This window comes from Lycorma delicatula, chromosome 8 (assembly GCF_047948215.1).
Source record: "Lycorma delicatula isolate Av1 chromosome 8, ASM4794821v1, whole genome shotgun sequence".
In the NCBI taxonomy this organism is placed as follows: Eukaryota; Metazoa; Arthropoda; class Insecta; order Hemiptera; family Fulgoridae; genus Lycorma; species Lycorma delicatula.
Window position 1 is genome coordinate 109,383,127 of NC_134462.1, and position 24,307 is coordinate 109,407,433.

General features: G+C 29.6%; 1 protein-coding gene across 6 annotated transcripts in view; it reads left to right on the forward strand.

Moving 5' to 3' along the window:
* The window catches only part of iPLA2-VIA (calcium-independent phospholipase A2 VIA), a 135,941-nt gene that overhangs the window by 6,887 nt on the left and 104,747 nt on the right, over nt 1-24,307 (forward strand). For all 6 annotated transcript variants that reach the window (XR_012757359.1, XR_012757360.1, XM_075372800.1 and 3 more), the window contains exons 2-4: nt 2,307-2,397; nt 19,208-19,332; nt 19,600-19,777. Coding sequence is in view for 4 of the 6 variants with exons in the window: in XM_075372800.1 (XP_075228915.1) it covers nt 2,307-2,397; nt 19,208-19,332; nt 19,600-19,777 (394 nt within the window). In the remaining 2 variants the exon portion in view is untranslated. The remainder of the gene's footprint in view (nt 1-2,306; nt 2,398-19,207; nt 19,333-19,599; nt 19,778-24,307) is intronic.

Below are 24,307 nucleotides of genomic sequence, written 5' to 3' on the forward strand. Positions count from 1 at the left end.
TTATAGCTTGGCAATACAAACAGCTGGTCAACAGTGAAAATTGTGTACTTTGTTTTAATCTTTTGTTATAAATTATTATTCAGATAAAGGAAGTGCAGTGTTCATCATAATCGTAGTGTAAAAATGCTGTTTCAGTTTTTTAATGAGGAAAATGTCGATATAATTTTTGATTGTGGATTTTTTAATGGAAATTGTGAAGCTGCTCAATGTGGATATCAGGAGATTTCCTGGAAGGCGGATTCCAAATACGAAAACGTTTTCTTTGGTTTATTAGCATTCTTGCAACATTCTATACATATAAAACTAAAAACAAAAATATTGAATAAAAAAATTGGACCTGGTTACATATTGTTTTTTAGTTGCAGTTTCCGTATAATAGTGTACGTTAATAAGGTTACACTTATGAACCTGATATTAAAAATCTGACAATAGCATTTATGAATAACTATTTTAAACAGTTCTGCACTTAATTATACATTATATAAATCTGTGTGTGTTAATACGCGATAGAAATAGGAATTGGTACAGCATTTGTCTGGATCAATTTAGGAAAACTTTGAGAAAGCTAATTAGAGAAATCACAAAATACAGAGTTAATAAATAGAAGAGTGTTTGTGTTTATTTATATTTAATTAGTTACTTAAAAGATTTATTAATTGGTATAAATAATTACTTGAAATGTGAAGATAGTAATATAAGTAAAGTCATTGTAAAATAAAATATTGTGTTAAATGAGGTTACAGAAAATTCACTTTGTTCAGATATTATTGCTTAAAAACTCATGAATAAATTATATTATTTTATCAGTCAATTTTTAATTAAAAAGATAGTTTGGTAATTTGTTAAAAGATATGTGAAACATAATAAAGCCATTGCTTAGATTCCTTGCCCAAAATGAAATTGTGCACTACTGTTTAAAAACATTTAATTTATTATATTCAAATAAAAGTGTCAGAAATAGGAATAATACTTATACAATGAGTTTTTATTTATAAGAAGTGGTCAGTATGGCCACCATTTGCCTCCAGGTATGCCTGCCTGAACATGTTTAACGTGTTCACACACTAACATGCATATACAAATTTATTACATTCATGACATTAATGTCATTCAGTTCATCCAGGGAATTAGGATTACTCTTGCAAACAAATCATTTTTACGTTCCTCATAAATAATAATCTGTAAGTGTAAGGTCTGGGGATCTTGGTGACCAGATGTGTGTTAAAATGAAAGTTCATAAACTGTACCCAGCAAATTTAGTAAAATATGGGAAATGTGCACCATTACTTCATCTTATTGGAAGTACAATCTACCAATTTCTTCCTCGTTTAGTTGGCCAATGAAAAGATAAATACTTCCATTACGTTAATGTCATTACTCTACTGTGTTCTGGAAAATGTGAATGATTATACAGTATACCAAACTCTAACCTTTTCGTCATGTAATGGTTGTTCAAATATCTCATGAGGATTACTCACAGTCCAAACCAGACTGTCCTGGCTGCTGATTGGCTAGATAAATGAAACCATGTTACATCGAGATTTTCTTATTGACTCAAAATAAAATAATAAGGAATTAAATTGCAAAGAGAAATGAGGGTTTTGAAATATCTTAAAATAATGATGTATTTAAAATATCCTGATGTTGGATCCATCTGGATAACTCAGATGTTTAGATAATTAGGATCTGGATAAACAGAATTATATTGCATTTGGTTGTTCCCATTAATGTGACTGAATTGGGATTAGGTGTCACTGGATGTATCATATTGAAAATACAAAGTTTACTAGCAAGATATTGAAATGTTTGTATATACCATATGAATGTACAGATTGAATTAAGAATCTATTCTTTTTGTTAATAAAATATGTGTACTAAAGGTATTCTTTTATGTTATGTTACATAAACATGCATGCAGGAACGCGAGCGCGCGCGCAGACACACACACACACACACACACACAGATGTACAATTTAGTGCATTAATTTAATAAATTATTATAATTCATATATGCGTTTTGCATTAACTAAAATTAATGATTCTATGAATGTGTTATATTATATTTGTATTTTATTGTTTGCATTTTATATTAACTAACTTATTTGGTTCAGATTAGATTAAAAACAGTTGATATTAAATAATAAACATTTAATTACATTGTTGTATTTAATGTTTGAAATTATAGATAAATTATGGATAAAATATATAATAATAATATAAACTGTAGATAAAATATAAATAGTTCTGAAAATGTAAAAAAATTTTGCTTTTGACAACATTTTATTATTTGTTTATTTTTGTTCCAGTTTGTATCGTTCAAAAGATTTAGAGGAAGTCCAGGTGCAGTTTATTTCCTTAAAAGACAAATTACCTACTTTAGTGAGCATTTCTAATTCGGTAAGTCAAGTATAAATTATTTTTTATTTTACACTAGCCACCTGGGCCGACTCCACTAGCCCGGCAGCTAGCTCTTTAGGAGGGAAAGTGTTATACTTTTATTGTTAAAGTCGACTGGGCCCGGCTTTGCCATCCTGGCAGTAGTCTTTTCATGTAGTAAGTGATTTACATACTGAAGAAAAAATTTAAACCCCAATTTCTGTAAAAATTTTTAATTGATATTTTATCCATTAGCCGTGAATATAATGAAATTAATTAAAATTATTTTGACTTATGTACATGTATTTTGACTTGCATACATGTTACCAGTGACACTGTGGATGTTGGATAATGTACCGAACAATAAAAATGAAGTAAAATACAATATAGTAAAATAAAATAAAATATATTACAATACATTAAAGAAGAAGAAAAAATAAAAAGATTATTATTCCACCTACTTAATTAGGTAGTTTGTAAACTGTGTTGTTTGTCTGACGATTTGCAGCTTGAATGAATAAATTTCTTGGTGAACCAACTCTTGAGCACGCCACATATAATTGACCATCACCAAAACAACTATTTTCCAACAATAATCCAGCTGTGTAGGGATTATCCTTGTGATTTGTTGATGGTTATTGCATATGATATTTTTTAAAGGGAATTGCAAAGGTTTAAGTTGAAGTTGAAGATTGGTTAAAATTATTGGAATCCTTGGTATGAAAGCATCTTCTCTTACATTTTTCCAGTAAGAAATGTTGCTTCTATGATATTTCTTGATAAATTTTTGATATATAATTGAGTGCCATTGCAGAGTTTTAGTGGCATCAGATTCCAATGGACCAATGGTGTTGTGTCAGATGGCTGGACATGGTTCCCGCTAGAAGCAGTCTGTCAATTTATTTGCAGATTATTTAATTTAATTTCTAAGCGTAGATTATTTTAATTTATTATGTGTTTGATTTAGCAATGAATATAATCAAATTAATTAAAACTTATATCTTGCAGCCTTGAATATTGACCCTTTAAAATTTGGATTTTAGATGTTAAATAATGTGACCGTTAGCCGATGACAAACATATAGGAGATAATTTAATATATATATATTTTCTTAATTTTCAGAAATTATTTTGAACTTGCTAAAAAATTTATTAATTTTCATTCCATATTAATTTAATACATTAGATTCATTATTAATTTTGTTTGGCTTGCGTGAATCTCTGTAATTTCTTGTAAATTCCTATTTCTAAGAACTGTATCAAATGTCTTCCATGAATAAATAAATGCCTTAAAGTTATATGAAGGCACAAATATAGACGGAAGTGAAATAATATTGTTTCTGTGTGGGTAAAAATTTAATGTATAGTGCTTTAATTGCATTGTTTTAAAGTTAACTTATTGGTTTCATTAAGTGTATTTTTAAAAATTATAAAAAAGTTTTTAATTATATTGTACTATTAAAATACATTAAAAAATTGTGTACATTGGTTTATAAAATTAAGTACAAAGCTATTTAAGGAAGTACTGCATTTTTTTAAATTAAATTATCTGTACAGCAGACTCTTCAGTTTCAAGTGTAACTGAAGTAGAGGTAGTTTTAAGTACAAAATAACTAAGGTTTCAAAAATCTCTATCTAAATAATTACAGTTACACCCTCGGGTTTTATTATTAGTAAGATAGTGAATTTGAAATTATCATGCACTAGCAAACGAAACAATAATGTAAGAACATTTACGAGTAAATAATGAATACTGTAAGGAATTAAAGAGATTGATTATTGGTTGCTTTTTTAATTTATAGAAATTGCATCAAATATGTTCTCATTCAGAACTTAAACTGTAAAGAAATTGATATATAACTGCTTCTTTAAAGTTAATTTAATATAGGGAGTAAAAGAACCATTCAAACTGGCGTAGCTGTTCTGGTGTTTACACAGATTGATGCAAGCTTTCAAACAATTTTTAATATTTTCGTTTGTGTTTTTTATTGTCATATAGAAAATATTTCATAGAAGTATAATCATATAAATAAATAACAAATAAAAATATCAGTATAATTATTAAATATCAACTTATAATGAAAATTACACATATATAATGTGCAATATAATTCTATCTAAAATAAATTATTAATTGGAGATAAATAAAATCATCTCTTTTGAAATTCCTGGTTGTTATAAAATCAGGAATTCAACAACTACTCCTTAATTCTGTTCAGAGTTTGCTCTTCTTTAATGGTAATGGATTTTGTTAAGAACTTTCCTCAAATAAGAACGAATAGGATACAAAAAACCCTTTCTTTTGTTACTGTCTGCTCTTAAAGCTAATCTTCCACAACAGGCTTATTCTTAAACATCAATGGTTTATTTCAAAAGTTTTATTAGTATTTTTGTAATAAGTTTTTCACAAGTGAATGTGTGAAAATGCATTTCTTTGTCTTGTGAGAGGTGAATAAACCTCTTTAGGAATAAATACTGTTTAAAAATATTTAACCTTTCAGAATAATTACTTTTTTTTTAACTGTAAATATATTATTCTTGATTGATAAATATTTTATTAAAATGCACCATATTGCTGAGTTTATAAATCTTATTATTGCATTTTTTATATATTGTTTGTTAAAGTACTTTTCTAGTGTATATTACTTTATCAGAATAAATGGAACTTTGTTATTACTTCATTACTGTAGAGTGTGGTTTGTAAAGTTGAATACAAGATCTGTCTTTGAAGCCATGTAATTTCTTCATTGAGAAGTCACAAAAATTGCATTCATGGTTTATTTTAAAGCTTTTTTTTTGGTCTTCAGTCATTTGACTGGTTTGATGCGGCTCTAAGATTCCCTATCTACTGCCAGTTGTTTCATTTTGGTATATCCCCTAAATCCTGCTTCCCTAACAATTTGGTTTACATATTCCAAATGGTGCCTGACTGCACAATTTTCCCATTTACCTGTCCCTCCAACATCAAAGCAACTATTTTAGGATGCCTTAATATATGGACTGTAAGTCTGTCCCTTTTTTTAACTATATTTTTCCAAATGCTTCTTTCTTCATCAATTTGCCGGAACACCTCTTCATTTGTCACTTTATCCACCCATTTAATTTTTAACATTTTCCTATCATCACATTTCAAAAGCTTCTAATCTTTTCTTCTCAGATACTCAGATCATCCAAGTTTCTTTTCCATATAAAGCTACACTCCAAACATTACTTTCAAAAATGTTTTCCTGACATTTTAATTAATTTTTGATGTAAGCAAATTATATTTTTGACTGAAAGCTCGTTACATTTGTGCTATTCGGGTTTTATATCGCGTTTCTGCTTCGTCCATTTTTAGTAATTCTACTTCCCAAACAACAGAATTCTTCTACCTCTGTAATCTTTTCTCTTCTTATTTTTATATTCAGTGGTTCATCTTCATTATTTCTACTACATTTTATTACTTTCATTTTCTTGTTTATTTTGATGCAGTAGTTCTTGCATAGGACTTCATCCATGTTGTTCATTGTTTCTTCTAAATCCTTTTTACTTTCAGATAGAATTACTTTATCATCAGCAAATTGTAGCATCTTTATCTTTTCACCTTATATTGTTACTCCGGATCTAAATTGTTCTTTAACATAATTAACTGCTAGTTCTATGTAAAGGTTAGAAAGTAATGGGAGTAGGGAACATCCTTGTTGAACTCACTTTTTTATTACAGCTTTTTTCTTATGTTCTTCGATTATTACTGTTGCAGTTTGGGTCCTGTAAATGTTAACACTTGTTCTTCTATTTCTATACTTGAACCCTAAATTTAAAGCTTATTCAAGTCCAATTAATTTATGTGGAATATCCATAATAAAAATGATCACTGTGCTTTCCACTTAATAAAGGAAAAAGCACTTAACATGACTAATACAACACTCATTTAGATAACCGTTAGGAATATGTTTATTTGATATAATTTACAACAAAAATTTTCCTTGGGATAGATATTTTATTTTAGTGTGATAATGAAGTCGATTTGGGAATGTAAGTTTTCATGTGGAGTTAGTGAATGGTTTCAAAGCCAAGTCTCATTTTTCATTTATGCACTTTAATATGGTCATTTTTGTGCTATATGGTTAAAAACACAAAGGACCTGAGATCAATTACATTCAGTTTTAGCTGCTAATGTATTTGATTTATCCATAAATAATTTTTGTTTATTTAATTTTAGTGTATGTGAACTGCAAATTAAGTTAGACTATTTCGTATGTTTGTAGTCATGATGGAATTAAAAATTTTTCTATCTTTGGAAGGAAAAATGATGGAGCAATGAAAAAACATTACAGTAAAGAGAAGCATTTTAAGATTTTATGTGAAGTCATTAAAATTGACCTGCCTGCTTCAATATGGAAATCTGATTCCTGTGTACACCAGAAGAACATTGACGGGTAACCTCTGCGATAGAATGTTTCAAATTGTTTATATCAGTAGCAATATAAATAAATTACTTGACAATTATAAAGCCCATCGTCTCTTAAGTTTCTTCCACCCTTTCTTACTTGTCCTTCTCCATTACTTCTAGAACATTCCGCTTCTGTTGAGATTGAACTGTCCTGACCGTAACTCTTTCCTTCATGCTGAAAGCTCTTTGTCATTTCTGAAGTTTCTGAATATTTAGTACAGTTTTCTTGATTCGTTGCACGTAAGCAAGTAGCCATGTCCTATGTTATTTTGTGACGAGTGTACCTGCGGTTATTTTGTCAGCAGTTTGCCAGGCCTGGATGTATTAAATAAAACCCAACAACAGAATGGTGGGCAGGCGTAACTTCAAAAGACCAGGAACCAAATTTTTGTTCAAGAAATCAAATAATTGGTTTGGTCAGGCCTTACCACCTATTGTCATTCACTTATGCCACTCTGACATCCAGAAAGAGTTATAAAAGTCTGATAAAAAACCAGTTTGAAACCTACCAAACAAATCCAACAAACTGATAAGTTTCAAATACTACTGGCTGGGTATTTCCAATAATGCTTTTTAAAATCAACTTTTTAATCATTGTATCTGTTTTTTTGAATATTATTGAGTTGTTCTGACATTTATTCTGTTTATTTCTAAGAAAATGTCTGATAAATATTCTATATTTGGAAGCCAATCACCGTCATGAAAACGTAAGAGGGAAAGGATGGTCTTAAAAAAATATTGCACTTCAATTCTAAGTTAAAGTTACTGTACAGCAAACACCTGTACTTTACCAGAAGAAGATTGTTGTTAATATTAAAATTGATTATTTTTACAACTTCATCAAAAATGTTTTTTAATCCATCAGGAAGGGCCTTGGTTGCAAGGCTTTGCATTTAGATACAATAGTGGTGACCCCTTGTTACTTGGAAGTCTGTCTATATGATACGTCTACAGCGGTCTGTATAACAATCTGACATATTTGCCTTCATCAGTGATTACCGATTCATTCTATTCTTAGACATTTTGTGAAAGGTTGACAGCAAAATGTTTTCCATAACTTCATCGCCTTTAAAGTTGATTTGTGATGAGCAATACAGAAAGATTAGTGAAATTTGTGCTTTTATCAATTTGAATAGAAAAGAGTTTACTAGTTTTTATTTTATTTTTGTAGCTTCATGAATGTTATCGGATTTTTCTTGAATTCCACAAAAAATGTTAGGTATCCAAAAGAAAAATAGTTTGCATTTTACAAACATTTTCCTTTTGTATTATATACAAAAAGACATGTTTTAAACAATAAGAAATTAGATTTTCTGTAACGGTTATGGTTTTTACTTTATTTTGCTATTCAAAAACTAATACTGTAAAACCTTCAACTGCATTGCTTTTATATTTATCTGATGACAGTTGTGATGTAACATCCTGATGTTTTGTTAAATGCGTAATAAAGATTTCTTTCTTCGTTTTTATAAGTGGTGTGTGTAGTTGTAAACATCATTTGACTGAAGACTGCTTTACGTTACCTTTTGCGAATATTTTCTCTTGCACAAGTGGAGCCGAGATTAGTCATAATCACCTAAAAAATAAAAAAACTTTGTTTTATATATTCATATGAGCATTTTCTCTTTTTTTATGTTGTAAAATGTATGTTTTCTTTTTCCGTTACTGATGTGTAGTTTTGTCTCAAGAAGTAGTTGGTGATGGATCAAATCCTACATTTGGTTTTATAACAGTTTCATTTAACTCCCGATCAGGAGTTTTTGCTGGCAAAGAGTTGCATAAATTGTTAGGAAAGTTTTGTAAGTATGCCAGTAAAGAATTAGATAAAAAAGAAGATTGTACTCTGCGAGTTAAATTTTTATATACGGGACCCATTATGATCATCCCTTTCCTGCCACCTTGACCAGAATTAACTGGAATCAGTGATACATGTTAGAAGTCATTGTACAAAATTTTATAAAATTCAAGTCTGAAGATATCAAACCAAATGAGAGCTGATGAAAAAACTACTATTCTCCCACCCTTCAATGAAATTTCCCTAATACATGACTGAAGTTACATATTATGATATGGAGTCATTTAATGACTGATAGTACAACAGTGTGACATTTTGGAGTCCAGAAATGAAAGAAGAAAAAAGAGTACTTTGTCCCCTCTTACTTGTGGGATTTGAATAACACTGACACAATCGGAAACTTTATTAGTTTACCTAAAGGGCATTAAAAAAGGGATGAAAATATTCTTTTGCCTATCGAGTTAAATTTTGGGAATAAGTTTTGGGATCCATGAGGCCCATATCTCCCTGCCCCCTTGACCAATTGTGACCGGCACCAAGATACAGAGATCATCTTGCCAAATTTGATTGTAATCAGGCTATCCAGTTTGAGGATATCGGGCAAAAACAGGCCGTTGTACATATGTATGTAAATATACATCTTGATTTTGATGAATTTTCAAAATTTTTTTTCCAATGCTAAAGTGGTGTTTTTTTGGTGTGTCAACCCTGATATACAAAATTTGATCGTAATATGTTAACTATCTTTCATAAAAGAGAAAGAAAGCTGATTGCAGTCTTTCCTTTAGAATATTGTATGTTGATACGTTTGCTGTAACTGAGAAAGTAAAGATGACTTATTTAAATATATAAAAAATTTATTCTTATGTATTACTATCGCTAAACATTCTGTTAATATGATATTCTCAAAAAAAATAATTCTTGGAAAATAAATAAAAAATGACAAATACTTTTTTACGATTGTAATTATAAATCAATTTGAGAATCAAATTGATAGTCGATTAAGTCATTAGTTTGATGGTTAAAATGATAAAAGTACTTTAGCTTAAAAATGTATTTAATAAAGAAAGGAACTCTAATTTATAAATTGCATTTTTGTAAAATCTTTAATTCTAAACTCCTTTTCAAAAATTTGATTATTGTCGACTTCATTTTTTGCCATTTAAAAATTTTGTAAAACAATAAATAATAGATAATAATGAGGAATTCTCACCATAATGTGAGACATATTTTCCTAAGTGGTTGGAACTTATTTTTCCGAGCGTGCTAACTGCTTAACTTTTGTTGAGAGGATTTTAGGTGTAAATTTAGCCTCGATAAATTTAGAATTAAATTTGTATTCATTGTGTAAGAAAATTAAATAACGGGCTATTCAAAAAGAAGGAGCATATTTTAAATATTTATTTTTGATGAATGACAATAATATAGATGATACATTACCGAATAGAGGAAAGTTCAAAGTTTTGAATCGGTAGTGCATTTTTTGCCATACGCAAATTATTTGGACCCTGGTTTATCATTTGTGTTTATCTATTGTTGTTCATTAGAAATAAATATTTTAAATCTGCTTCTTCTTTTTGAGTATCCCGATATAAAACTTAAAACATTAAGTCGTAACTCTTTATCAATGTAACAAGTAGTAAAACTCAAAACTACTTTTAAAAGTATGTAATTAAGGAGCATTTTAATTGTACATTACATAATTGTTTTAACTTGTACATAAAGTCTAAACCTTGCTTTTTCGAACTAAGTCCATGAAGAACGTTTAAAAGTCTGTTATTAGAATTGTTAGTTTCTTACGAATTAATTTCAGCTCAGGCATTCAAAATCCTGAACTGAATTGGAATATAGTGACTTCAGCCATTTGTATCTTATTGTGGCTTTATAAATTTTCTTTTCCAGGATTAAAAATTGCTCTGATGTGCATGTATGTTTGTTTTTCAAATCGACGTCTTTTTAACAGATTTGATGCTATTCTCTGCATTTTGCTATAAATGTTGTTCTTTTGATATCAGCTTAAATCTCTTTGTTTTGAATTAAATTAACCCGTTTAGTGTTGAACGACCTGGAATACCACTCTTTATAAACATCTATCCCTCATTCAGTTTGCTTATAGAGTTCAAATATACGTACTGCGCGTACAAGTGTTCTGGCGGCCGATTCACAAATATCTGCTGTAAACCCCGAGCCATACATAAAAAAAACCTACGTGACTTTAATATTCAGTAACCACGCGATATTATATTTTACAAAAATTATACATATATTTTTGATTTAAATAAATTAAGTAATTTGTGAAATGATCAACAAATATTTCTTACCTTGTTCAGTGTATCTGATAACCCATTAGTATTTTTATTCATTAAAATTGTTTATCGTTACGTAGTCTCCTTGAATTTTTAAAGAGTTATGAAACTGTTTTGCCCCCAAATTAACCGGGTTGAGTTCAAAATGGTAGGGAGGTATTCGAAGAACGGTTTTACGACTGGAAACTGTGTATAAAACTCATCTGTTTTATACACAGTTAAATTACTTTTAATATGCGAAACTGTAATAATTGGACCTTAAGTTCATTTTGAAAATCACTCCTGAACTAAACCACATTTTGATATTCTTTTTCCAAGACACGACCTTTTTACATAAATAATGGAGGGGCATTATGTGTAAGACAATAACCGAATTATTTTCCAGAGTATTTAACACATTACTAAACCATTTCTCATCAGGCGTGCCATTCATCTCGTCATGGTAGTCTCCTGCAGATCTAGATTCAAAAATCCAGAGACCGCTGTAGATAAACTAGGTGTCACTGCCGATATGGGTTATTCTTTCTTTTTCCTGTTTAGCCTTCGGTAATTACCTTTCAGATAATAACTCAGAGGATGATATGTATGAGTGTAAATGAAATGTAGTTTTGTACAGTCTCAGTTCGACCGTTCTTGAGATGTATGGTTAATTGAAATCCAATCACCAAAGAACCAGCGTTATTATGAGTCGCTTATCTTTATCCTATGGAGCCATATTACCGAATGATAAGCCACATAGAAAGGCTTCTTTTGATGAATTCATAGCTTTATCTTTCCAAATGGAACTTTTCGTGTGCCCTTCATTAACCCAAGTTTCATCCATGTAATTTATTCCACGGCCATCATCTCTCATTATCTTTATTTCATTGAGGTAATGTGTTTACTATATAATAATAATATCGTCCCTGTCAATTAAAGCACTTTCCCGGCCCCGTTTTTCGTATTTAAAATTCATACATTGAACAAGTTATAAAAAGTTGTTCTTAGGAATCTGGTGTCATCGTTTACTTCGTTATCATTATTTACAACTCCCAACAATTTTTCTATTGTTGGCAGTTCGTTTCGAAAATAAAATTTGTACATTTTTTTGCGAATCGCGTTTTTATCGAAATCGTCAAATTTTTCTTAAATTGACTGCGGCGTTTTGTTTTTTTAGGAGACCGTATGTAATTCATTAGTAGATTTATATTTGCGAATCACATTGTATACTGAAGCAGCAGAACTTCCGCTTACATATCAATTATCGTGCACCATTGTCAGCTGAACCTGTTTCAGACGTGGTGTCTAAAAACTGTGTGACTCAAGTCGTACAGACACAAATCAACACTCGCGTTTCGGGAAAATTAAAAAAATGTATTATATTAACTTTAAATAACATTAGAGTAAATAAATAACAAACGTAAAAATTGAACACGAGAACAAAAGAGTGATCATATGAAAAGATCAAGGGTTATAACGTTACATAAACGCTTGATTGCATGAATGTAATCAATCTGTTAAGAATTTCAAAGTAATCTTTGTACAAATGTAAATGCACATATAACAATAATTCTAAGAAAGAAAACAATTGTATAATTATATAAACTATTAAAATTTTTAAGATATTAGTAAAAAAAGGTTTTATTATATTTGTTTGTTTAAATGACATGCATATATATGCATGTCATTTAAACACACATACATATATATATATATATATATATATATATATATATATAGAGAGAGAGAGAGCCGGTGCTTGTGTTTAAACTAAAAGTACCTCGGTTAAAAAAAATCGCACAAAAAATAAAGTTCTCGTCGGAAACTGCAATTATTATTGCGCTAACTAGATTCGGCCGATTTAAGTTCCGTAATTCGTTTGAAAATTAGGGACGTGAAAAGGGGAAAACTCATGACTTTTTTTTGAGAACGCCAACTTTGAATTAATATAGAATCAAAACAGATCGAGATAAAAATGTTCTACTTTTGGTGGTAGATTAAACTATTGTTTCTCAATAATTATAATAAAGATTTAGTCCAAAACTACTATTATTTAAGCGTGAAGAGCGTTTTTTACGAGATAACCTTAACTTTAGTTTCAATGAATCGTAATCCTTGAAACAATCTGATTAAGAAGACGGTATTTCGGTTTAATATTAAACTTTTAATCGAGGTGGGAATGGTATGTAACGATCATTCAAAGAGAACAGTCGCAACTAATAGTCGCATCCTGTTTGTTGCTATACAGACCAGCTATACACGGGCATAATTTTATATTACTTTTCACACAGTTTTGTCAGATTACTTTATAGTTAGTTAATATTATAGATTGTAATTTTTGTAAATGCTATTATTATTATTACTATTGTCGGTGCTGTTATTTTCATATATTTTTGTTTTTACAATTATGCACACTTCTATCAAAGATTAAACAGTAAGGAATAACAGAATACAAAAAGCCATTATAATCATTTCAGTAAACATTATGCAATTTATTATAACACTAAAATTAAAAAAAAAAGTGTAACTGCTTACACGTCATTTATTTGTAATATTTTATTCCATTTTTAGTGAAAAATTTAATAGAAGTCCGTATAAATAAAGTTAACACCCTCGTTTTAAAATTTACAAAAAATCGTGAAAATTGTTTTAATGATTACTTACAATACCCAATCTGGAAGTTCCGCCAAGGCTTCATCCTTTTGTCTGAAGTATCAAAATCATTTTTGTCAGAGTCTTATTTCTGAAGATTTAGATTTTCATCAAGCACGACTTCATTCCGCAAATATTCGATATTTTTTTCTGTATGCAAAACACATTTTTCCGAGTCCTCTGTCGTAACGTTTTCTCATTCCCCGTTAATTAATTTCTCAACGTCTGTCAATGTGAAAGTTCGATTTCGATCAGAAACCTTCTTCTTCATTTGCGCTCGTATAAACTCTGTCGCATTATATTGACAGTGATATGGCGGTAGGCGAATAACAGAACGTCGGCTATAACATAAAGTTTTCATACGATTTTCGTTCATTCTAATACGGAAGTATATTTTACAACAGATCTTGTTTAGTTCAGTATCATTGCAAGCAACCAACCCGCTTCAAGAAAAGGCGCTTTTTCTTGTAGCGGGTTGAATTTCAGCTTTCTTCCAACTGTTGGTGGGAACTTTAATCATCGCAACGGAGTGAAAACTTGCGTTATACATTATTTTTACGCTCCCTTCTTGTAAGTAATTCAAAAATTAGTTTGTAAACCAATTTTTATAACTGTCGCTGTTCATTTCTGAACGATAGGTCGACCCGGTTTTCGATTTACTGGAAACCCCATTTACTTTCTTTAATGAAACCTGTTTTAGGCGAACTACATGACACTACTAAAGGACCGCCTTTTCCGATGGGTAATTTAATCCCTCCATTTTTCTTCGAATCTTGCCATATATTTTATGAGAATAATTTTCATCAACCCACGTCTCATCTTTGTAAAATACGGGTCGATCATACCTGACGCTTTTAATTCGTGTAATGTCTTTAAAAATTCAGTTCTTTTTAATGCAGTGTCGGGTTTTCCATCAAGAAATGTCGACTGTCTTTAATTTTTTATTTTATTTTATTACAAAAACCAATTTTTTTCAAAATACCAATAACGGTAGTAGGTGATAGATTTATATTCAGTTTTTCCCGTATTTCCTCTTCGTAACGGTAGTGATTTCATTCCGATCATAGTTGTGATATGATTCTGCGCAATACATGACGGATTAAATTGTCGTGTAACAGATTTGCATTTCGTGGCCTATTTTTCTATGGCGTTTCAAACTAAACGCAACTGTCGCACTCCTTACCTGTTCTACAGTCATATCATTTGTACTACCTCCGACTAATGCCGCACGCTTCTGCAATAGTTCTTGAACTTTATAAAAGTTGATTCTGCTACGAAATTCAAAGTCAGATAGCTTTTGAAAAAAATTGTATACGTTTTATATTACATTTCTCGAACCACTCTTAATTGTACGGACATGTTAACCGGAAAACGAAGGTGATTCCATCTCGTTACTCTTATGATAGTCGCAGAAAAATTACGGAAAACAAAAAATCGTTTAGCACTTATAACCCGATAAAAAACGCAAATTAACATACTATTCTAAACCGTCTGACATAACGCGGCACCATAAACTCGCTAAGAAATCGACACGAGCTGAACATATGGAAACAAAAATCCGACTAATTTATTGAATATCACGGCTGGTAGCTTAATGAACCCGTCAGACGGATGACTGGCATAGCAGTAAATTTATACTGATGTACAGTGACATCATAATATTAGTAAGAACGTAAACATGTAACAACAGTAACTTGAATTCCGGAAGTTATGAGTCATCATACAATAACATTATCTGCTATCGCACAACAATCTCTTTTCCTTGAACAGGGGCGTACATTTTGTTCTGTTAGGCTTACATCAGTATTGAAATAATAATTGTTATTAAATAAGAACCGTACAAAGAAAACAACGGTTAAAAACAACCGTGTTTCTTAACAATTTAATTATTTTTATTAATCATTTTATTATTTGTTTTATAAACCTGAAATAAGGCCTCTTTTTTATTTCATGCACGACTTGAAATGTACACATAATTGTAATAAAATATTTATTTTTGTGTAATATAATTAGTTAACTCAGTTACTGATTAATACATGTATTGATGTAAAGGATTCGTGAATAATACACGAATTGAAGGTATTACGTATTAGTTGAGTCTATACCTCTCGCGGAGCCTGCTCTTCAATCCAAAATATGTTTCCGGATTTTTAAATCGATTTTTGTGATCTTGTAGGTGATCCTCACCATAAAAGAGAACATTTATTAATTTACACTCTACAGATATGAATTCTACAAAATTAATGCCTGATATTCACGAAATCCTTTTTTCTACAGTTAATGTTAACCGAAAGATTGTTTTACTTGAAACGCTTAAATAATAGTAGCTTTGGACTACATCTTATTTATAATTATTGAGAAACAATCGTTTAATGTACCCCCAAAAGTAGAAAAATTTTATCTTGATCGGTTTTGATTTTACAGAAGTTGACGTTCTCAAAAAAAGTGAAAAAAAATCGTGAGTTTTCCGCTTTTCACGCCCGTAATTTTAAAAAGAATGACGGTAACTAAAATCTGACGAATCCAATTAGCGCAAAAATAATTGCAGTTTCCGACGATACCTTCATTTTTATTGTGCGATTTTTTTTTTAACCGAGATACAATAGGTTAGCGCCATCTTTCATGACGACCACAAAAATTAAACGGTGACTAATATGCCAGTAATAATGATAGTGTTGTACTTAGCTATGACCGCGTTTTGAATAAGCACTGATACACGGACGTAATTGAGCAGAATCGTGACGAACTCACTCGCACAAATGTAGGGGTTTTTATTCTTCACTCTAAAAGCTAACTAAATACAGTATATTATTTTTTTGTCATGATTTTCTAACGCCTATCTTTCAGTGTCATAAAAATTTACCCTCTATAAATGTATTTTTTAAGAATTCTTTACTAATTCGTACATTAAGTACTATCGCATATGTAAGAGATTCTACTCTGTAGCAAAGTGTAGTGTATTTTTTTATATGAAATATTTTGGCCTTTGAATCCTGGTCCAGTTTTGTATTTTCATACGGTATAAAATTCATTACATTATAATCTGTAATTAATATTGTTTGTAATATATCCAATACTTATAAATAATGAATGAATAAGTTATATTGCAGTGATGTGAAGTATCTGGACGTTGTAAAATGTTGGTATGTTTGTACTCTAAAACACAAGTATGAAAAACGTTTTCCTCGCTTCTTTCTTGAAATAATAATAATGGATTTATTTAAAACATTTATGCCTCTAATTAAACTGTAGAAAAATAGACCGTAACAAAACTACAGTGCTTGTAAAATAAAAAAAAATGGAACGAGCAAAGCAAAATAACTTTTTTGTAAATGTGTAATTTTAGTTAAATAAAAAAAAGAAATCTTAAGAGAAAATATTAAGCGGTAAATAAATTGAAAATTCTATTTTTAGCAGTTACGTTGTTCTATTGAGATGTATTTTGTTAAACTAACAAGGGAAAAAATTGATTCTGGGCTACTGGTTTTATGTTTGAGGTTTAGTTTAATGGATTTTCCAAGTTTAGTTTGAGTTCAGTAATGTTATTTTAAATTTGTGTTTGTTTTTTGAAGGATACATTTTTATTTAGTATTAAACATAGAAGATTAATATTTTGAATTGCTATATTTCATTGACTAAGTAATTGTCTTTGTTTTTAAAATAAAATTTACCAAGTCATTTTTAACCATATATATGACAGACTGCTTTTTGTAGTCTGTTATTGTGATTATTTGTGTCAATAATTTTTTTTTTTGTAATGTATTTTATGATTACATTTTATGGTTTATAGTATATACAATAGTTATTTAATCACTTAGTTGTGTAATTAATATTAATTAACAGTTGTTAACTGTAATCTATGTAAACAGGATTAAATTAATGTTTAAATAAAGTTTTTACAATTTATAAATAAATATTTAATATTAGTCATAACTTGTATATTTATTCTATTTTGTGTGTAATTGGTAATTTTATCTCTCTGTTATGGAAGAAAGTATTCTATTCAAAATTTTGTAATAGTATACTTCATGTGATTTTAACCGGCCTAAATTATTTCAGATAATTTTACAAGCCGGAGTGAATGTTGAGGAAGCTTGTGTGGGTGTATACACGATGTGCCAGTCTTTAAATTCATAGACGTAACCTTAGATTTAAAAAGAAAATTGGAGAGATGGTAGTAGAATAGATGTGCTCTGTTTTGCTCTGTTTGTTGGCCAGCCAAATAATTTTTAAATAAATGGAAAGATTGTGGCTTCATTGTTTATCTGTATTTATCATTATCTGAAGTCCACACATAGATTAATGTACAGAAATAAATTAGAACTAATATATAACATAGAAAAGAACCGAGTATTAAATAAGATCTAATGAAAAACCTATTAAAAAAAAAATTAGTCAATAATTTGTTTTATATGCATTTTTTTTTTTAATCTCGTGTAACTGTTGCTTAATTACATGAAGTTTGCCATTTTCTTATCTTATGGTGATCAGTGATGGTGTAAATTAAATTTTTTTTTAATGACGCTGAACCAAATTATATAATTAAATACTTAAAAAAAGTTATTTCAAAATCTTCAATTGTTTTTGAAACCATCTTCATTGTGATTAATAAAAGTATTTTATTATACGGTTTGGTATTTGGTTTGGTGTGTCATTACAAAAGTTTAAATTTCAAATTAAGCAAATCGTCTGTATTTATCAAAGTTATGAGAAATAAACCAAAATAATACTTCATACTTTTTACTTTTAAATTGATATTTTCATTTCTTTTGAGCAGCGACCGTAACGATGCATAATTTTTCTTTGTATGACCAAAATCAAAACAAACTTCACATCTGTGCAGCCATGATCAAGATCAAATTTGCATAAATGTAAGCAATTATGACAAAAAATAATTGCAGTGACAACTGATTTTCCATTGTTTATCATATTAGATTACGAGAATTTTTTTTAGTAAAATTTAACTCGGAATTGCTTAGTGTAATTTATAAATTCAATTGAAATACAGTAGTCGTTGAAAGAAAATGTATCCATCGTGTTTAATATCAGGAAAATGGATTAGAATAAATATCCATTTGTCTTTTTTCTTATTTTTTTTTTTAATAAGATCAAATCACATAAAGATCCTGTTTAATTTAAATCTTATTTGCTTAACTAATTTTACATAGTAAAAAAACTTTTCTTTCTATGTTTGCATTTATCTCTTCAAAACTTTCATCTTATTTTCTTATTCCAAACTCATAAGGTATAGTTTGTAAAATATGATACATTGGATTTTTATTTTTATTTTATGAATAATAAGTTGAATGTAGTGTATGTGTAGTGTAATTAAATACTATGTTAAAAGAAAAAAGATAGTACAATAGTACAGCAGAATGTAGTAGATAGCAGTGTTAAAAGTTAGGCAAGTAAGCCTACTAGTTTGCCCATTTAAGCTAGCATATAATGCACTATATATGCTTTACCTTCAATTGACTCTACATTTTTTGTGTACTCTAGTTAAAATTCTCATTTTCCTTTTTAAACCTGGTTCAGATCTAGTTCGTATTTGATTAGTATCTTTTTTGTTATAGAATGAATAATCAAGTCTTTATTTTTATTTATCTTTTAGTACTTAAGAATAAATTTCTATATTTGTTTTACTGAAATTAAGGTATGAATGTTTTAGGCCAGCACTCTTAATGGAATTCAAAGAATTTGTGATATGTTGCGTGAAAGACCATCATGGAGTTTGGCACATATTGCAGTCAACTCTAAATGGGCTGATTGCATACAACATCCTACTATTCAGAGGTACTATCGGTCATTAACTTTGATGAGTTATGGAATTAAGTTACGAATTTTAAATGTTTAGTGAATTTGTTTATGCATATTATTGTTTGTAAAAATGATTTCTTATTCATGAAGAAAACATTTATATTTTGTGCAGTTGTATTTGGCTTTAGTGTTTAAGAAATCTTTGAGGTAGCAATTATATTATTGTTTGAAACTTTGACTTCAAAAATTTTTTTGAAATAGTGTGTATTTAAAAAAATAATTTTTATTTAAATTGTTTTTCAGTTACTTAAATTGTTCAGATTCTGTTACGGGAATGTCTCCTTTACATCTGGCTGTACAAAATAAAGATCTCTTCATCGTTAAACAGTTACTATCATCGAATGTTTCTCTTGAACATCTTGATAATGAGTTAAATTCTGTTTTTCATTATGCTGCAAGCACTGATAAGGATATTATTAATGTAAGTGATTGATGTGTTTATTGATATCTTTTTTCTTAATGTTTTAAAATATTTTCATCTGTGATGTTTTTAAATAGTAATGTAAAACTTTTTAATTAATTACTCTGGTAAAAAAAAAAGTAATTATTAATAGGGTTAATAAATTGATGTTACATGGGATGTCATATTAAAACTTCTTAGCAGATACTCTCCTATTGTAGGTAGCCTCAGGTATAACTTGAATTAAAGTTCAGTTGTAATCAGCTAGCATATTAACACGCCCATATTTATCTTTGTAATGGCTTTCCAACACTGAAATATCTTGGTGGAAATGTTCACAGTGTTCTGCCTCGAGGTTTGGGGGGAGAAATCCAGATGTGAATACAGGATTTGAACTTTTAGTGACATATTACATCCTGTAATTTTGTATGAATTTATCTACAATATGCTGATAATTATTGTTCAAGGACTCCCAGAAAACATTTGCAAGTGTTATTTAAACACTGTCCAAGCAGTGAGTTCTACATTGTTCAACACAGAGTTAAACTTTACCTGTATGACTGGTTCCTTATGTGTGTGCCAATAAAGATCCCTTCTTTAATTTTGTTTCACTTACTTTTGGGAACTTCTGCTTTATGTACAAAAAACCTTCCCTCTCCTTCATAGCTTTTACAAATGTTTTATTAATCTCAGTTTGATATGAAGGGGTGGTAAATATATTTTTTCTGATTTAAATAGAGCCTCATAAATAATGTTTTTCTTCATGAAAAAAGTTTTCTCTACTGTTTTACAATATAAAGCTGATCCCTAGCTTGGCTGTCACATTCACAAATAAAACACCAGTACTTTGTATACCCAACTGCATACTTAACAAATCAGCTATTAATTTTCAATCCACACATGTTCTGCCTCTGCTTTTTATAATTTACTTTTTCAATAACAGTTTTCATAACATCATACATTTGTTTCATATTAATTCCATAACAGATTTGTAGAGAGGGAAACATTCTTCTATAATTACTATTGTGAAGCAGAATTGCCTTTAAGCTATTCTTGGAAGAATTGATGAAAAGGTGTCACTTCAAGTTCATGAACTTTCCCTAATTGTAACATAAGTTCATCAATAGTTGTTCAGTAATCGAGTCATTTTCTACTGAAAAAATATATTTTTAATTATTGAAAAAATCTTTTTATTAGCTTCAATAACCTGAAATTTTTTTAAAGTAAATTCCAACTTTGCAGTCTTGATTCTAAAAGTTCAGTTTGATTTTTTGATAAGTTTAATCTTACCATGTGATTTAGCTCACTTTGTGGTATAAGATGTGGCTCACTGGATTGTAATTCAAAGTCTAAATCATGATTGTCTTCTTCCATAATGTCCCTTTTCATCACTGTTTTTAGGAACCTTGGGAATTGGAATATATTCTATGTGAGGTACAGGTCTGAGTGCAGGTGGCAAAGAAGGGTAACATTTAGTGGGTTTAGACTTCTTAAAAATTCCAGATACATTAGTTAAACAGAAATAACTGGTTAAGAGATCTTTTGTTCCACGCCAAACCACAGGGGATTCCCAAACTGTGTCCCTGTGGTGCTTTTAAAACGTCCTTAAAAAAACACCAAACAGTGGCTTTTCTTGTGCTTTTAGTCTTCTTCTTAAGTTGACCGCTTAGTTACTATTATTATGAGGAGCCCATGTCTTTTACTGATCGCCAATTTTTTAGTCAAGTACAGTTTTCAAGGATTGATAAAAAATACTGGGAATTTTTAAATCTTCCAGGCTGTATAAGTTCAATTGTCACAATTTTTTTAAAATCTTTGTTGGTACACTTCTTCCAAATGTATGTTTACATTGGTAGTAACCATATTGAATTCTTAGTTTATTGTTGGCTGTCAAAAAGGTTACACATATCTTGAAAATATGGTTGGCGATTTTTAACTTGTGGGAAAAATGGAACAAACAGTTCGCAATAAATTTTGCTTTGAGAGTGGAATAAAGTGCAACACTGCATTGGAAATGTTAAGTGTTGACCTTGGTGATAGTTCTATAAATAATTGAAGTGTTTACTAGTGGTACAAATGTTTCCAAGAGGACCATGAAGATATTGAAGAAGGTGAGTGACCTGAACGTCACAGCAGTCTGCAAGAAATTTCTTCTTTCAGTTCTTTTAGGCATTGGTTCTAGTAGTAGGCTAAAAAGTATTGTTATAAAAGTTAACTCTGGCAACCCAGTTGAAGAGAAAAGAGGGGGGGGGGATAGAAAAAGCCATCTTAGTTTCACAAAAAAAAAGAATTGAGGAAGTTAATCGGATAACTAAGAAGGACAGAGTCACACTATAATAGGAAAAAATGCTTTGCAGAAGGAAAAAGTGTTCTACGTCTCTCTTTTGTATTGTTGTACATCACAGAATAAAAATAACACAGTTTTAAGAAGCATTTGATATTTTCTACAAAGTATTATTAAAGAAATTATTCTGTATGTTCCAGTGCATGGCCATAACTTCCTGCTGACAGAGTTTTTGGCAGGGCAGTCTTATGAAAAAAAACAAAAAAAAAAACAATCTTAACCATAGAGTAGTTTGAATGCTCTAAACAATTGGACAAGTAAAGTATCTTTGTAAGGGTTATAATCTTTTCAAAATTAAAGGATTAAGTACGTATTAGAAAGTTATTGATTCTTCAGTAAGATGAAAAGAATACAAATAAAAATTAAAGAAGAAGAAGATTTGATCAGAAGAATTGTAAAAGGAAAAACGATTGTTGAAGTAGTAAAGTCAGAAATCAAAAATTTGCTATTGTCAAAGGAATGAGAAACTATAGATTTGAAGAAGAACATTTTGTTTAAGGAAAAAAGGAAACATTAACTTTAATGAAATTCATCTAGAAAATGGTCGTGCTATCGTTAGTGAAAAGAAAAATGATATCAACAAACTTCTTCTAAAAATGTTTGATGGAAACTGGGCTGGTGATCAACTTGCTGTGGTACAAGGAAATAATATTTGGTCATCCAACAACAATTGAAGAAGAGAATGAAGAAGGGTGTAACTGCCTAGAATATGAAAGATGTGATATGCACATTTAAAACAGACTGAACAAATTTTTGGCCTATTATTCAAAAATTTAGAATTTTTTCTTACCCTTCACTTTTATTTATTTTTTCTTAAGCAAATAATTTTATGAAATGGTTTCGTAGGCCTGTTTGAAATAATTTATGTTTTTACAGAGTTTTTGAATAGTATTAAAAATCTACCACCTTATAAACAACTTGTTTATAAGGTGGTTATGGCAACTTGTTTATAAGGACTGAATTTTGTCCTAATGTGTTTCATTCAAAACATGCTTTATTCATTTGCTTCATTCAAAATGTATTTTGTCCAATTTATTTTATTATTTTCTCAGATTTCTTTTGCAGTACTATTTTAATATGGTGGTTAAATAAACTTAAAACTTCTTTAAGCACTGGTCATTATGTCAACAAACTGGTATTCTCCTTAAAAATGTTTTTTTTTTTTGTGAAGGCTGTAGACTATATTCACTGGGACAGAACACTGATTATTACCTTCTCATATTTGTTTTATCAAAGATAAAAAAAAAAAAAAACAACAAAAACTTGACTATCCAAATGTGTCATCCGCTTTTAGACTGGTTCTTCATGGGTAAGGTGCTTACAGATTCCAACTCTGCCATTGAACTGGCATTTCAGAGCTTAGTGAATGTGATGATAAAGAAACTGATAGAAATGTAGATATAGTTTTGAAGAATTTGTAGCCTCATTTGTCCTGTGAACCTCATCTTATTAATAAAAACAAAATAAATTATTGGTGCATGAGTTGGGCCTATCAGAACAGCTGAACTTCTCAGTTTTATATTGCAAGAATGGAATCTTTTAGCAATGGAACTAGGATTACATCTTTCAGAATAATTACATTTTTGTGTATGTTTTTACATCAATGGATTAATAACTGAAGAAGGAAAAAGCCATACATTTATAGAACGCCATTTTTTTTATTGATTCATCTAATTACATAACTTAAAAGCAGTTTTACTCCACAATGGAAAAAGAAGCAAAATGGAAACATGACAGCAGGGCTGCCATTCTGAATCTGATTAAGTTCAAATAGTTTAATTGGCAAGTTTGTGAGGATTTGAAGGTCACAGTTGTATTGAATGGACCTTCAAGCTGGGTTCACAGAATGTTGTTTTTTTGTATTTATGGGGGAATCATAAGAGCAATACAGCAGCATTTAGTAAAAATAAAAACTTCAAATATTTAAGAGATCATTTCCCTAATTAAGTCATACTTAAAGGGGGATATATTTACTGGGCGTAATATTAGAAAAGTGATTTTTGATCCAACTTATGTAGTAAAACTCTGCCAAAAGGAAGTATTGTTATGGTAATCATTTGTGATGTGTTAAAAGTACTTTTGGGCATTAAAAAAGAATAAAACTACAATACCCTAGTACAAGAGCTTTTTTAATCCTACCAAGTCATATAATGTTGCATGTCACTAAAAATACAGTTTTCTACATTATATATTAGTTATTTGTGGGA